This window comes from Plectropomus leopardus, chromosome 20, assembly GCF_008729295.1.
Source record: "Plectropomus leopardus isolate mb chromosome 20, YSFRI_Pleo_2.0, whole genome shotgun sequence".
Classification (NCBI taxonomy): Eukaryota; Metazoa; Chordata; class Actinopteri; order Perciformes; family Serranidae; genus Plectropomus; species Plectropomus leopardus.
The window spans coordinates 26,912,964-26,929,483 of record NC_056482.1 but is presented as its reverse complement, the minus strand read 5'-3'; the positions used below and the strand labels follow the sequence as shown (position 1 = coordinate 26,929,483).

General features: G+C 35.9%; 2 protein-coding genes across 2 annotated transcripts; one reads left to right on the top strand and one right to left on the bottom strand.

Annotated features, from left to right (window-relative positions):
• The first annotated feature begins 303 nt into the window (after positions 1–303).
• On the top strand, positions 304–7,080 carry eif2b1 (eukaryotic translation initiation factor 2B, subunit 1 alpha). The gene is made up of 9 exons (XM_042509894.1): positions 304–369; positions 457–558; positions 2,125–2,261; positions 3,939–4,055; positions 5,052–5,164; positions 5,334–5,402; positions 5,493–5,568; positions 6,684–6,809; positions 6,894–7,080. Exons 1-9 carry the CDS (start codon positions 357–359, stop codon positions 7,047–7,049), a joined length of 909 nt encoding a protein of 302 aa, XP_042365828.1. The 5' UTR covers positions 304–356; the 3' UTR covers positions 7,050–7,080.
• Positions 7,077–15,828, bottom strand: ddx55 (DEAD (Asp-Glu-Ala-Asp) box polypeptide 55). The gene is given in 16 exon segments (XM_042509893.1): positions 7,077–7,298; positions 7,387–7,536; positions 7,538–7,680; positions 7,774–7,942; positions 8,066–8,180; positions 9,204–9,296; positions 9,392–9,482; positions 9,485–9,522; positions 10,693–10,775; positions 10,876–11,068; positions 11,904–12,053; positions 13,268–13,330; positions 13,970–14,061; positions 14,152–14,238; positions 15,498–15,548; positions 15,631–15,828. Coding segments are annotated over 16 exon segments (1,788 nt in total). The 5' UTR covers positions 15,739–15,828; the 3' UTR covers positions 7,077–7,136.
• Between the last annotated feature and the right edge of the window lie 692 nt (positions 15,829–16,520).

Here is a 16,520-nt window from a genome sequence, read left to right as displayed (position 1 = left end):
TTTTTTTATTTTAACAAAATCTTTACAAAAAATATTTTTAAAAAATTATTTTTTTCCCCCAATATTTCCGAGGGCAAGTGAAGGGAGCACGACATATTGCGTCATCTCTCCGCGACGCGTCGACACGCTGCTCTTTGCGAGATGAGCTAACACAGTGCAACTCCCCAAATACTGCTAATAAAACTTTATAAACCGACTTAAAACTAATTTTTTACGACGCCACTCTGAAAGGTGCTCCTTAAATTTTTATTTTAAAAGGTAATTCTGAGTTTGGTCTTAAATTGGGGCGGCCTGACGTCAGGGAAACGTCCCCCGCTGTTTGTTTTGACAGTTTCAGGCTCTCTGGTGGTTTCACGATGAATGAAGAAGGTACGTTTGTTTCCAGTTCACCTGTTTTGATTAAATGTTGGGGTAATATTATTAAATATTCTGTTTTTTTCTGTGTCTCCGGTTCAGAGCTGGTGGAGTATTTCAGGGCTCAGATGAGGAAAGACCCGGACATGGCGTCTGCTGTGGCGGCTATCCGGACCCTGCTGGAGTTCCTCAAGAGAGACAAAGGTGTGTGCGTCTGTCAAATAAAATAAAGTAAAAATAAAATAAATAAATGACGTGGTCAAAGCAATACTAATAAAATAAAAAATACAATGAAATACAATACAGTAAAATAAATACAGTAAAGTAAAATAAAATACACAAGAAAATAAAATTAATAAAATAATAACGTGGTCAAGTCAACTTAAATAAAATAAAGTAAAACATAACAACACATAGATTAAAATAAGAGAGTACAGTAAAGTGAAATATAATAAAAAAAAAATAAGATAAAATATAATACATTAAAAAAATGTGGTCAAGTCAACTTAAATAAAATAAAGTAAAATACAACACAATAGAATAAAATAAAGTACAGTAAAGTGAATATAATAAAAAAAATAAATAAGATAAAATATAATACATTAAAAAAATGTGGTCAAGTCAACTTAAATAAAAAATAAAGTAAAATACAACACAATAGAATAAAATAATAAAGTACAGTAAAGTAAAATATAATAATAAATAAAAAAATAATGTGGTCAAGTCAACATAAATAAAAGAAAGTAAAATGCTATACAATACAATAGAATAAAATTAGAAAGTACAGTAAAGTAAAAATAAAAATAAATAAAATAAAATATAATAATAAATAAATAAAAAAATGTGGTCAAGTCAACTTAAATAAAAGAAAGTAAAATGCTATAAAATACAATACAATAAAAAAAAAAGTGCAGTACAATAACAAAAAATGAAGTAAAAATAAGTAAAATAAAATATAATCTAAAATAAAATAATAATAAAAAAAACTTCTCATAGTGCCCAGCATTCAATTTTGTGATGTTGCATTTTCCAGCTGATCCAAGAGTTTTTTTTTAAAAAAGTTTATTTAGCTTCAGAAGGAGGAGAGTTTTCTGGTTTGACTTTATAAAACCTGTGCATAATGTGAATATTAACACTCCCCCGCTTGTTTTGTTCTGTAATTTTTATATTTTTATTTGGCAACAGTAATTAATGCCTGTGAGAGACACGGCCGCTGGAGAAGGCACTCGATAATTTTCACATGGAAATTTTAATGTCTTTCTGTGTAAAGAAGATAAATCACAACTAAATGTGCAACATTTTCTTAGGTTATTTTCTTGAACTAGTCAATTCTCTCTTTATCTGATTGATCATTGATCAAAGTGGGACTTTGATTTTGATTTAAAATATCCTTCACATTATAGAGATGACTGTCTTAATTAGGAATTTTGTGGAAATTGCCTTGAACATTTTTCCCCTTTTTGTCTTCATCAATTAATTTGTTTATTTTTTATTTTTTTTAAACGTTATCTATCATTGTGTTTCGTCTTGTTTACCTGCTGACTCATCTTTTGGCTTGTACTTTTATTAATTTCCTTTAAGCACTTGATTTTGTTGTGAATCATCATCTCCAAAACAGGCTTGAAGAAAAGTTTTATAACTGTCTTTTTTGTGAATTTTCCGGCTGAAATAAAATTTAAAAAAAAGAAAACAATATTTGCCTCTGAGAGGTCGTGAAGTGGAAGTATCCTGAGCTTTTCTGGTGAACCGCGCAGCCTTTTTCACCTCCAGGTGAGACGATCCTGGGCCTGAGGGAGAGCCTGACGGGGGCCACAGACTGCCTGACGGGAGTCGACTCCTCGGTGGCCGTGTCCTCGGGAGGAGAGCTCTTCCTGCGCTTCATAAGTCTCACATCTCTGGAGCACCAGGTGAGGGGACGCCAACATGCACCCGAACAAACTGACGCTTAATGTGGCGTCTAAAAACATCCATCCACCCGTTATCTGCTGAGTCATGGTGGCAGCAGGCTGAGCAAAGGTGTGAGAGACAGCAAGCTCAATTTGCGGCAGCGGCACCTAACTGTGGCACCTGGTGTGGCACCCCCAGATGCCGCAGCTAGGTGCCGCTAGCAGTCGCAGCAGATGCCACTGGTTGCCGAGACTTGCCGGGAGGTGCCAGGAGGTGTCAGGAGGTGCCAGTGCTTGTGCCACTGCAGTTTTGCCAGGAGGTGCTGGAGGTGCCAGTGCGTGTGCCGCGGTTTGGCGGTTTTTAATATAGCCTACTCACAAAATTAATATATTACAAGGTGACAAAATTATCTGCAGCAGCGGAAAAATCCGCCGAAAAGGGGACACGAGGATGATATCAGCTTCCTCTCATCTCACTGTCTCTCCGCTGTGTGTGTGTGTGTGTGTGTGTGTGTGTGTGTGTGTGTGTGTGTGTGTGTGTGTGTGTGTGTGTGTGTGTGTGCGCGCGCGCGCTGACAGCCTGTGAATACTGGATCTGAAGACAGAATCACTATGAAGCTTTTAAGGCTTTTAAGCTTTTTTTCTCTTTTTAATCTAGATCCATAATATACGTTTTTTTTCCTTTTTTTAAATGAATGATATTTTTTAAAAATGTTTTTTTTTTAATGAGTTGACATAAGATATTAATTTAAGAAGGATAGGCAAAGCTCAGCCTACACCTTTTTGGTCAGTGTACTTGTGTTTTGACACAGCCACGTGTTGTTTTTAAAAAAGGGCTAAAAAATCTACAAAGATTATCAAAGAAGATTTGTGTCATCAAAAACAGGAATATTTACACCAGAGGCTCAAAAACTGCAGTATCTGCGGTCTCCCCATCAGTCAGTTTTTCCGATTAAGAAACTAATTTTTTAAAAAATCAACAGATATAGAACAGAACATTTTATGTTTTCTTTCCTTTTTTGGCTTGTTTTTTTTTTTTTTTTTTTTTTTTCAGTTAACAATTGAATAGTTCAAAAATCTCTTTTCTCTCCAGCGTCATTTCTCTCACTCCTCTCCACTCTACAACATGCAGTGGACGTGGACTCACTTCTGTGCTCGTTGTGACAGAAAACGCAGCTGCTTACCGCTCGTGGCCGCGCTGAAACCTGTTGTCAGGTTTCAGCGCGGCCACTCAGGCACAGATACTGCAGTAGACATGATGAGAGGACATGATGAGAGGACGTGATGAGAGGAGGACATGATGAGAGGACATGATGAGAGGACACGCTGGACGCGGTTTGAGTTCAGGTGTCGTGAGTCTCGGTTCTGCTGAAAGAATAAACTGATATCTGATGTTTGGTGTAAATGTGCAGAGATCACAGCAGAGCCGTGACTTAGGGACGGTTCTGTAGCTGCTGCTTCCTGACAGTTTGGGGAACGTTCCTCTGTAGTTCCTCTATAACTCACACAATATTATTTCAGCATTATTTTAGTACATTCAAGTTGACATAAGAAGATCAGAGGGAAAAATACCCCAAAATTCTAAAAATGAAATTGAGTTTGCTCTTGAAAATTATTATAAATTTATACCCAAAGTATCTGATTACAGTATCTGTGTGTGTGTGTGTGTGTGTGTGTGTGTGTGTGTGTGTGTGTCAGGATCTGTCTCGCTGTAAGAAGGTGAGGGAGGAGAGAGGAGAACTGTTTCTGGAGAAAATCTCGATGTCCCGGAGCAAAGTTGCTAAACTCTGTCACACCTTCATCAAAGACGGCGCTGTAAGTATTTTAATTTTTATTTTTTACGCTCGTTAGCACAAAGTTACTGTTTGTTAAGATGTTTCAGTTCAAAAAGTCTCATCGAGATCAGAATCTTTTTACGTTCAGTTTTTGAGTTGAATGTTTTTATTTATTTCACTTATAAATGTATGTTTGATCTATTTTATTACTTTTATTGCTTCTGTTGTTGTTTTTGGTCTTTTTCTTCAGATTATTTTCTGCTGATATTTTACGTCCTGCATCTTGCATTATTTGACCTCTGGTTTTAATTTTATCTGAATCCTACCTGAGTTTCTTGTTGAATCGGTGTCTGTGTGTCCCATTTCTGCTTTGTTTTGTTGTTTTTAAAGGTGCTATATACACACATATATATATATATATATAAAGTAAAATTATTTATGTTCAGCTTTCAAAGGACTTTGACAGAAAAAAAAAGCTCAGAAGATAATATAATAACAGCAAACATACAAAAATATATTATAAATAAATAAAAGTAAAAATAATGAAAACACAACAATTAAGCATTAAAAAACAAATAAAATATTTTTAAAAATATTTTAAAATATTGATATTAAAGTCTTAAATTATTTAGAAGATATATTTTAATTTTTACTCCTACATTTTCCTTTTTTTTTTGTTCTCCTTATGCACTAAAATCTTTTATGTCTTTGATTCTTATTACATTTTTATTTTTTTTTTTTTTTTTTACTTTATTTTATTTATTTTTTATGTAAACAGCTATTTGTGTGACCATCGATGGAAGAACATAGATTTTAATTGTCAGACTCCTTCGCTGTAATTGTTGTTTGCGTGACGTTGAAGAAGTTGAGCTCTGAGTTTTAAAAAGTGCTGCGTGACTGAAGGTCGCCGTCGTCCTCCAGAGAGACACGTAGTTGTGAGTCGGCAGTATTCGGACGGTGCAGCACAGGTACATGTACTTCGGTGTTTGTACACGCAGTATTTCGGCAGCTCGGTGACTGATGTCTCCTCTCTCAGAAAATCCTGACTCACTCGTACTCCCGAGTCGTCCTCCGGGTTCTGGAAAAAGCCGTAGAGGAGAAGAAGCGCTTCTCTGTCTACGTGACCGAATCGCAGCCTGACTCAGCCGGGTGAGCGAGCTGTGTGTCAGTAAACTGTGTTTTATTCTGAGGACACACACACACACACACACACACACACACACACACACACACACACACACACACACACACACACACACACACACACACACACACACACACACACACAGAGTGGTTGAACCAGCTTGTCTTTGTGCAGGCGACAGATGGCAGACGCTCTGAGGAAGCTGAACGTCCCTGTGACCGTAGTGCTGGATGCAGCTGTGGGGTAAATATCTTCGTTATCGAGTTTAAAACGCCGTCTCACGTCGTCAGCGTGAACATTTCAGCAGTAAGCGTTTGTGTGATGTGTCCGCAGGTACGTTTTGGAGAAAGTAGACCTTGTTATTGTTGGTGCAGAGGGGGTCGTTGAGAGCGGAGGGATCATCAACAAGGTGAGTTTCAGTGAAGCGTCACGAAACAAGTTCAACCAGAAAGAAAAAAAGATATCGATTTAGAGTATTTTTGTTCAAACTGTCCAGAGTCCATCAATAATATTCAGTTATCGCTGTTCAGATCGCTACGTTACATAGAAACCATCACGCGAAAACACCCCATTACAAGTAAAGTCCTGCATTTAAGTACTTAAGTAAAAGTATTCTCAACATTATTTTATTAAATATCAGAAGTGAAGGGAGCCCATTTTGCAGAATGTGTTTTAATATATAAGAAATTAACCCTTCGGGGCCTGCTTTAATATCACACACACTCGTACCGCTCTGCGCACAAAACGCGCTTTTCAGAATCAAGCTTTAAAAAATACTATTTATTAATATTAATTTTTACTTTCATTGAGTTTTTTTCAGCCTTAATCATAAATCTCAAATATTAATTAATTTTCAAATTTTTAACCCTTTAAATGCCAGGTTTTTGTCATGATGCCACTATGTTTTTAGATGGAAAACTTCTGCAAAATATATGTTTATTTTTTAGGATGACAGCCTGGGATATGTCAAATTTGTTTGTATGTTTAGCATCGATGGTCCAACACGTACAATGTTAAAAAAAAATCCTGTTTTACGGTGGAGCACATGGACGACAATAAACATATGATGTTATCATAGAAGAATCGGATAAGTTTTCCAACAGAAAAGGAAAATATCTGGATGATTTTGTGCGTCTCAGTCTGCATGTGTGATTCATACAATGACAAATTTAAGAAAATGAATTTAGTAAATTATTTAAAAAAAGAAAAGGAGTGGATCACATTGAGATTTTACAATGCAACATAAAAAAAAATAAAATGTTACTTCTCATGTCTGAGCATTTTTAAGAGTTTTGAAAAATTAATTCAAGTTGATTTAAAACCAAATAAGGCCTTATTTTTAGATAAATAAATTGGGAACCCTGTTATTGATGAACGATCGGGACGGATGTAACACTGATTATTGAACCAGGATGTTTTTCCATATTGACAAAATAAAGTTGTAAGTCATATAAAAGTAAGTTTGTTACTTTTCTCCTCCGTTCGTGATGCACAGGCTTAAATATTTGATCTTTCGTGTTGCAGATCGGCACTTATCAGATGGCCGTGTGCTCCAAAGCTCACAACAAGCCTTTCTACGTCGTGGCAGAGAGTTTCAAATTTGTCCGTCTCTATCCGCTCAACCAGCAGGACGTGCCTGATAAATTTAAGGTACGAACGCCGGCAGAGAAATTCACATCCGGATTATATTTCTGTTAGAGTTTTTCTTTACCGCTCCTCTCCTCGGCTCCACAGTACAAAGCCGACACCCTGAAGACGGTACAGAACCTGTCGGAGGAGCATCCGATGATCGACTACACGCCTCCGTCCCTCATCACCCTCCTCTTCACCGACCTGGGAGTCCTCACCCCGTCTGCCGTCAGCGACGAACTCATCAAGCTTTATTTATAACTCAATAAAAACCCTTTTCTCCAAAGGTAAACAAATGTCAAAGGTTTTATTGAATTCTGCTTTTCTCTACACGCTGAATACAGGTGATCACGCCTCCTCGTCCCCCGAGGGCCCGTCTGGTTGGTGTTTTGGTCCGCTTGTTATCTGTTTCTCAAAGTCCTCCTCTGTGATTTGACCTTTCTTTAGTTTCTTGAGGAGGCGAGTGTCGTTCAAAAGCTCCTTCATGTCTTCGTCGTCCACGTCGGAGCCCTGCGGACACACAGAGGATAAAAAAAGGAGATTCGTAAATAAAAGCAACTAAATGACGCACCAAACAGAGGACGTGAAGTGTGAATACCTCTTCGTGCTTCCTCTTGGCCGACCTCTTTTTCCGGCGCTCCTTCTTGCTCTTCTGTTTGGACCAGGCCTTGTTCTTCAGGAAGTTCCTTTTAGGAAGAGGAGTCTTGTCTCTGTCTTTCAGCTCAGCCAGCATCTTCTGCCTCTGTTTTCTCCCTGTTCTTGTCCTTGTAGCGGATGGTGTCCGTGTCCACCGTCGTCTCTATGAAATCCGGAAACGTTTTCCCCCTCAGCTCGGGCATCTTCGGCAGGCGCAGGAGGGCGAAGCCGTGCGCCAACGAGGCAAAATCCAGATCTAGACAAAAGAAAAATGCAGCAAAGATTGTTTTGTTTGTACTTCATGCAAACTGCAGAGCTGAATGTGTGATGTAAAGTGTCTGTTTCTGACCTTTGACCCTGAAGATCAGGCTGCACTCGTGTTTGGCGTAGGCCTGGACGTACGACACGAAGGCTCTCATGCTTCTGTCAAACATGGCTCGGTCTGCCAGAGACATGGCTTTCACTTTAGGCAGCACGTCCACAACTTCCCCTGTGAGGACCAACTTCTCCAGTGGACACTGAGGACATCATGAAAAGACAGGTCAGTTTTCAGTTCACACGTACACAGACCCACCCGGCGAAAAGAGCGGGCATAAAAAAATGATGGTTTCCAAACTCAGGTTTGAGAGAAATTCACTCACTTTCTGGTTGATGGACAAAAAGTTGACGTACGACGACTCCATCGGCAGCAGAAAGACGAGGGCGTTTCCCTGATTGCCGATTCGTGCTGTACGTCCACATCGATGTACGAATGCACTGAGACAAAGACAAAAGAAAGAAATACAGTTTAGCATTCGTAAAATTATAATTAATAATTATCAAACCTCTTTATTACTCTTAAAATCAAGACTCAGCAGCACTGAAATAAGTCCGAGTCTGGGTCATTTCAAATGAATTTTGGCTTTAAACTCCCGTCATGTGTAACTCTGAAGTGAAGTAAGTATATGTAGAGAAAGTTTAAATCCACATCAGGCAATGTGCCACTGCCCGAAATCTACATTAAGCACCAGACGGATTAAAATAGTCCCAAATAAATACACTTTTTTCCTCGTTTATCTGATAATAACCACAGGGAGCAGCTGTGAAAATACAAAGATTTTAACGAACAAAATTATGTGTTTAATAATTTGATTTATTGTTTAGTTTATTAGCAGACAATTAAATATTTCATAAAATCCAGATTTAAAAAACAAACAAAAAAAGTGTCAGGAGAGGTCAAGAAGCCAGAGGCTCATAAACACCCCCTCCTCTTTAAAACAACAAAAACAAAAACAAAAACCTCTAAATAAACACTTTACAGAAAACCACATGAAAAAATACAGACAAAATAATAAAAATAACTAATCAGCAAACATTAATCCAATAAAAACCAAAAAGTATATAGAATACAATAAAGTGTAAAGGAGAATATATATATTTATATATATATATATATATATATATATATATATATATATATATATATATATATATATATATATATATATATATATATATACACACACACAAAATATTTACAATACAAATTTATTAATAAATAATAATAGTTAATTTTTAATAAAATTTTTATAATTTTATTTTATCTTTTTTTAACATAGTTTAAAAAATGATTGAATGAATGAAATTTACCTTTTACATCCAGAAATAATTAAACATCATGAATTAAATGTAATTATAATTTCCTCTTATATTTTTTTAAGACAATAGATAAATAAATTGCCAAACAGTATAAATCGACCCGTTCATGTAGTTTTCAGACAGTGAACTTTTCGGACTCACCTGGCGCTGCTGGGAGGATCGTACTGCAGCACCCAGTTCACATCGGGGATATCGATCCCTCTGGCCATGACGTCTGTGCACACCAAGATCCCACTGCAGCACCACGCAGGGATTAGAGATTATAAAAGAGTCACAGAGTGCAGATTACACACAGATTTACTGTAACTGTGCGAGGAACAGAGTTTCACCTCTTCAGGGCTCTGAAGTCTGCAAAGATCTTGTTGCGTTTGTTTTTCATCTTGCCGTGGATCAGGTGGACGGTGACCTTCTTCACCACGTCTCCAGAGCTCGACCGTAGTACTCGACACACGCGCACGTACTGCGTACACGGACGAGCGGATAATAACCAGTCAGTCAATAACCAAACTCCACCGACAAAATATTAATATCACACACACACTCGTATCACTCTCTGCACAAATTGCACTTTTCAAAATCAAGCTTTAAAAAAAATTATGCATTAATATTATTTTCTACTTTCATTAATTAATGTTTTAAAGAATGTTTTTTTAACCAACAAAAGTCCTAATCATTAATGTCAAAAATGTATTTTTTTATTTTTTTTTTTTTTTAATGCCACATTTTTGTCATGATGTCACTGTGTTTTAGATGAAAAAAGTCTAATTTTCGGTATACTACATGCTATGTAGATTTTTGTTTTGATGATCACAGCCTGGTATGTGTCAATGATCAGCAGCAACATTCATTTTTATACATTATTTTTTTTTGTGCAGTGTCAAATCTAAATACTCATCACTGCACACAAAACGCACTTTTCAAAATCAGGCTTTAAAAATGTTATACGTTAATATGATTTCCTACTCTCATTCATTTTTTAACCAACATCGGTATCAAATATTTATTAGTTTTCAGAATTAAATGCCAGGTTTTGTCATGATGCCACTGTTTTTAGATTTTTTTTTTTCACCAGCCTACATGCAATTTTTAATTTGCATTATTTTTTTTATGACGACAGTCTGGGATATGTCAGTGTGTGAGTGTAGCTGCTGACAGTCTGGGATCCGTCAGCGATCAGCAGCTACATTGACTGTGACAGGTCACCTAGTGGAAATAGCATGTATTTCCTCCATATGCCAAATATGGTCAAAATGACCTCATCAGGTGGAAAATAGTCAAAATGACAAATTCAGAGTCAAAAGCCCAGAATGACACCCAGAAATAATACAAGTCCTGTTTTTCTGCTCTGATGGCTGTGGGATCAAAAATGTCAGTTTGAATGGGTTTCAATGGAGCATTTTTGGACCTGAACAGTCTGAATGTAACTATTTAGTTTCCACAGTGTATTTTAGACTTATTGTAGGAGCTGAGCTGCAAATTCAAACATTAACAAAAATACACAATCTGGACTACATTTATATCACACGCATGAACACAGGCAAAATTATCTTAAAAAACGGAGAATTAAAGTGTGTCAAATGCACCAAACAGTCCCTAAAGGGTTAATAACAGCAGACAGTGCTCAGCGTACCTGAAGAAGACGAGATGCTTCTCTTGCTTGCGTTGTCTTAAAAACGCCACCAAGTTGTTAAACTTATTCTCTGACCTGCAGATCTGGAACGACAACACGAGAGTTTTTGTGTCATTACGTTTTCATTTTTGGGTGTTTGATGTGAAACGTGTGTGTGTGTGTGTGTGTGTGTGTGAGACTCACAGTATAGTAGTTGGAGAGTCTGGAGGGAGTTTTCTGGGCGGCGGCGGAGGCAGCGACGCCTTTCTCTTTGACGGTGATGCGTACCGGGTTCCTGAGACCGGCTCGAACCAGCTTCTCCAGCTCCTGAGTCTGCGTGGCTGAAAACAGACCTGTCCGCCTCTGTTTGGGCAGGTAACCCAGGATGGTGTTCAGACTGCACACACACACACACACACACACACACACACACACACACACACACACACACACACACACACACACACACACAGAGATTCTGTTAGCAGCACAAAATTTAATTACATGTAACTACAGGTGCATCTTAAAAATGGCTGAAAAGTTCATTTTTTTCCATCAGTTATTTAATATTTACAAAAATGTATTGTCCACAAATGTGAAATTATAGTTTCACTATAAAATACATTAAAGAGATGCCCTAAGAACATAAAATAAAAGAAAGAGAAAATTTAATATACTCTTTATTCATTACACTTAAACTAAAATGTTTAAGCATTTTTTATTTTGATAATTATGGCCTACAACTCAAAAACATAAAAATAAATGAATAAATAATATAAAATATTAGAATATTTAATTACTATTCAAACAGTAGAAATACATGTATCCTTTGGTCTAGTTCAGTAAACCACAGCTGAAGCAGTAATTTGTTTTGAAGGAGCCCAAAATAAGTGCTGAGTGTATAAATGAACGTACATTTCAGAAGGTGGACAATTCTGTTTTGTAAATATTTAATTAAAAATAAAAATAACAAAAAAATATTTAAAATAGTTAAAAACAAAAGTAATAAAATAATTTCTTAGGAAATATTGTAATAATTTGAGATACTGGGTTTTCATGAGCTATAAGCCATAATCATTAAAAATTAAAACAAAGAAGAGCTTAATATTTTAATTCATGTGTGAATATGAACTATATGAAAGTTTAACCTTTTGAATTAAATTACAAAAAAAAAAACTGTACATCTATTTGAAATGTTGCGAGACTCTAAATGTTTCCTTTTTTTTGCGTACCTGGCCTCGAAGCCCATGTCCAGAAGTCTGTCGGCCTCGTCGAGAACCAGCACGTCGAGACTCTTGACTGAACTCGCCAAATCCAGACCGTCCGACTTCCTCCTGAACATGTCCTCCAGACGACCCGGCGTCGCAATCACAATGTTTGCCCTAAAAAAACCCGAAAAAAAACCCATAAACAAACAAACAAAAACAAACAAACAAACAAACAAACAAATGTAACACTCGTCCTGCTGGTCCAGTGGTTTGAAAAATGGACTATTTTTTTATTCTCCCATTTTATTCAGCATGTTTAAAATACATTTCTAAACCTAAAATAATTTAAAAATACAAAAAAAAAAAACAAACAAACAAAAAAACTAGTGTGTGCTGTCTAATGAAGTCAAAAAAGCGCCAAAAATAATTTTACAGGAAAAGTCTGATGCTTGTCACAGAGAGCCGGGAGGACGGTGAGGACAGGAGGACGGGAGGACGGGACGGGAGAGGACGGGAGGACGGTGAGGACGGGAGAGGACGGTGAGGACGGTGGGACGGTGAGGACGGGAGAGGACGGTGAGGACGTAAATGGGAAACACCTGTGAGTCGGGGGAAGGGGACAAACTAACGGAGGAGGACAGACAGAGGAGTGAAAGTTTGACCCAGTTTCTGGGAATCTTTGCACGTAAAATATGAATATATATAAACGTATTTCTGAAAAGAGAGTGATCGCTGCGCTGATCTGCGGAGCTCAGAGTCTGAATCTGGTTCAGAGACCAGTTTGTCCTGCTGGGATGAAGCTGTGGACTCCTGCTCTCTGCTGGATCTACAAAAGATAAGTCTCCTTTTCTTCTTTCAGCCAAATCTTTTACTTTTGCACTTACCCGTACAGTTCATTTAACCCTTTAGGGCCCTCTTTAATATCACACACACTCTATCGCTCTGTGCACTAAACGCGCTTTTCAAAATCAAGCTTTAAAAATATGATACACTAATATTATTCTAATTTTGGTTATTTTTTTCACCAACTTCAGTCCTAATCATAAAAATCAAAATTTCAGAATTTTAACCTTTTTGATGCCAGTTTTTTGTCATGATGCCACTATGTTTTTAGAAAAAAATACAAAGAAAAAAATACAAGAAATGAATTATTTTTTACATATTTAAAGCAAAGGAGACTTTCTTTTTATTATCTATGATCAGCAGCTACATTGACTGTGACAGGTCACCTAGTGGAAACAGCATGTATTTCCTCCATATGCCAAATATGGTCAAAATGACCTCATCAGGTGGAAAATAGTCAAAATGACAAATTCAGAGTCAAAAGCCCAGAATGACACCCAGAAATAATTCGATGCATGTTTGAGGGATCAGAATCTGGTACGTACCCTTTTTCCTTGAACTTCTCCACGTCCTCTATCGGGTTGGTTCCACCGATCAGTAAAATCTGCCTAAAAACACAAAGAATTTTAATGAATAAAAACAACAGCCCTGATTATTCTAACTCTACGATGTTTTTTCCTAAATTCTTTTTTTTCTGCGTCATTATGTATTAAGGCGACCAAAATGCAGCCCAGTGAGTCAGAATCTGGTGTAAATGTGAACATTTTAATTTTCAGTGACGTCGGTGCCTTCAGGTGTAGAGTCAGTCAAAAAGGATAATCAGCAACTTGGCTGAATGAATGTCCTGCAAATTTTAAGAAATTAGTAAAAGGTGGCAAAAAATGAGCTTAAAAAAGGGATTATAAAAAAAAAACTGTGGAAATATCTAGAAAACTCACCTTATAATTATTATAATTAAATATTTAAAATTATGCTAGATTGAGATTTTATATGTAATATTTTATTTCACAATTATTTATTTTATTTCACGTTTTCAACACTTTTTTCGGGCATTTTTCTTTTTTTCTTGATTTTTTTTATTTTAAATTTAAAAGTTTTACTAATCTCCTGCAAATTTTTGGGTCATTTCTTCTTATGCCTTATTTTTTATTTAGTTTTTGAAAGAAATCAGAGCCATGTGCTCAGTTTTCGAAGGGTTAAACAGGTGGAGGTTTGTTGCGAGTCTTCTTCTGTGACTTTGAACTCACGTAAACTGAGGAAACTTCTGGATGAACTGATCCATCACTTCACTGATCTGAAGAGCCAGCTCTCTCGTCGGAGTGATCACCAGCGCGCCGACCTGCAGGACACGAAGACGGAAACTTACAGACAAACACTCGAGGAGACCAAAAACCTCCGGACGTACAGTAAACGCCTCCTTCCTCCTCACCTGCATCTTCTTCAGCTTCTCTTCTCTCTTCAGGAGCAGCTCGATGACGGGAATCACAAACGCAAGCGTCTTTCCGCTGCCGGTCACCTGAAACCAAACGACGCTCTGTGAGCTGCAGGAAGCGATGAAGAAGAAAACTCCAAATATCCTGAATCATCCTCAAGAAGGTAAGAAGCAATTAATCAATTAGTCTAAAGGAAATGATTGGGAACTATTCTGATTATTGAATTTAGTCCTTTTTTTGTAGAAATGATGATAAACTGAGTTTTTGATCATCTGTGATGATTTCCTGTGTTCATATTTTTTCTTTTTAAAAGGTATTTAAAGTCGTGAAAATGTAATAAATCCAATATTCAACTGGAAAAAGTACAATATACACCCTACCCCCAATTTCTTTATTTCTTTATTTATCTCCAGAGCTGCACTCAACCTTCAGCATTCAGCAATCAAACAGAAATAACCGCACAAACAACTACAAGTCCGCGGAAACAAAGTGAATGTGAGAAAAAACGTAAGTGAGACACGAAATAAATTCATTTTAAAGGGCAACAGGTAATTAAGAAAATAAGAAGTGAATAGATAAATAAATAAAAAATAAATAATTCTTAAAAAAGAGGTAAACCAACCAAAAATAAATTAATTTCAAGAGATTTCAAAACGCAACATTTCACAAAATATGACATTTATAAACGAGAACATAAAAACTAATTAAATGTGACAAAAACCAAGATCAAATAAAATAAATTATTTTAAAAAAGGAACAGTAATTAAGAAAATAACAAATAATTACATAAATAAAAAAAAAGAAAACTATGTTAAAAATGTCTCTCACTCTTGGTACATCTGTTACAGTAGAAAAATATAACAACAAAATTTAATTCTCCAATTTCTTCCACCATTGTATATTTGAAGTAGAAAAAAAAATAAAATGAATATAATTATAGTTAACATAGTTACGTTTTATTTTAATTATTTTTTGCAATAGATAAAAAAATATTTTTTATAATTTAACAAAGGAACATAACACAGATTCAGTATACAGAGAAAAGCATAGAGATATAAATATGACAAAAGAGCCTAAAAATCACACAAAACAGAAATTAAGCGTACTAATAGATTTATTTTAGTTGAATAATAAAGTAGTTTCACTTACAATTCAACATAATATAGAATAATTTTATTAGCGGATTATTTCTATATTAATAAACTGAATCTACAATGTAACTAGTGTTAAATATTATCAAATAAATAACCCTGTTGCGGAGTCATAAGTAGCATCAAATGTTGATATTTGTTATTTGAGGTACTTGTACACAGACTGAGTAAATGTATTGAGTAAAACTCACCGCCTCGGCGGCCACGTCTTTGTTACTCATGAACAGCGGGATACAAGCAGACTACAGCACAAAGAAACAAGAAATCACGTTAGATGTTGATTCAGTCGTAATAAATGTTGTTGTTGTTGTTGTTGTTGTTTACCTGTACAGGTGTCATGTGAGTAAACTTCACTTCCTTCAGCGTCTGTAAAATCCCGTCGTTGAGTTTAACCGGTAAACTGTCCCACGTCCCGTCTGTCGTGTTTTCCATGTTGGAAATATTTAATTAAACTGAGTTTTAGTTAATTTTTAAGCTAATGTCGTTAGCCACCGCTCCGCTAGCTCCCCACGTTGCTCCCGTTTCCGGGTGCGCTGATGTTTACAAGCCGGGTGGGAACTGAAGTGCAGTCACGAGTATCGTTCCGCGTAAGAACTATATTTTTTTCGTTGCTTTAAAAACATAAATAATCTTTCTTTAATTTCGTCCACTATTGGTGTTTCTGCTGAAGTAGAACAATTAAATAAAACTAAATTAAATTATTTTTGTCTTTATACCGCTGTTGGTGTATATACCTGAAGGAAGTAAAAAGTAGAAGTAGAAAAATATAATACAAAATAATAAAAAGAAATTTATTTCTGTTATTTCTTTCACAATTGTTGTATCTGATACAGTAAAAAAAAAAAATTTATTTCATTTTTGTTTGTTTGTTTTGAACCATTACTGTTACATCAGAAAAAGGTATTTCTTGTTTTTCTGTTAGTTAAAAAATAAAAATCAAATGCCTTTCTTTAATATATTCCACTATTGGTGTATTTATTACAGTAGAAAGATAAAATAAAACTCAATTAAATTTATTTCTTTAATGTCTTCCACCATAGGTGTATCAGTTATTGTAGAAAAATGAAATAAAAGTAAATTTAATTACATAAATTTAATTTTAATCTAATAGTGCATTTATTACAATAGAAGAATAAAATAAAACTGATTGATGCCTTTCATATTGATGTATCTGCTACAGTAGAAAAATAAATTAAACTAAAGTTATTAATTTA

Coding starts and splice junctions, on each gene's coding strand:
- eif2b1 (XM_042509894.1), top strand. Junction 2,262..3,938: donor TCACATCTCTGGAGCACCAG/GTGAGGGGACGC, acceptor TGTGTGTGTCAG/GATCTGTCTCGCTGTAAGAA. Junction 5,403..5,492: donor GTGCTGGATGCAGCTGTGGG/GTAAATATCTTC, acceptor ATGTGTCCGCAG/GTACGTTTTGGAGAAAGTAG.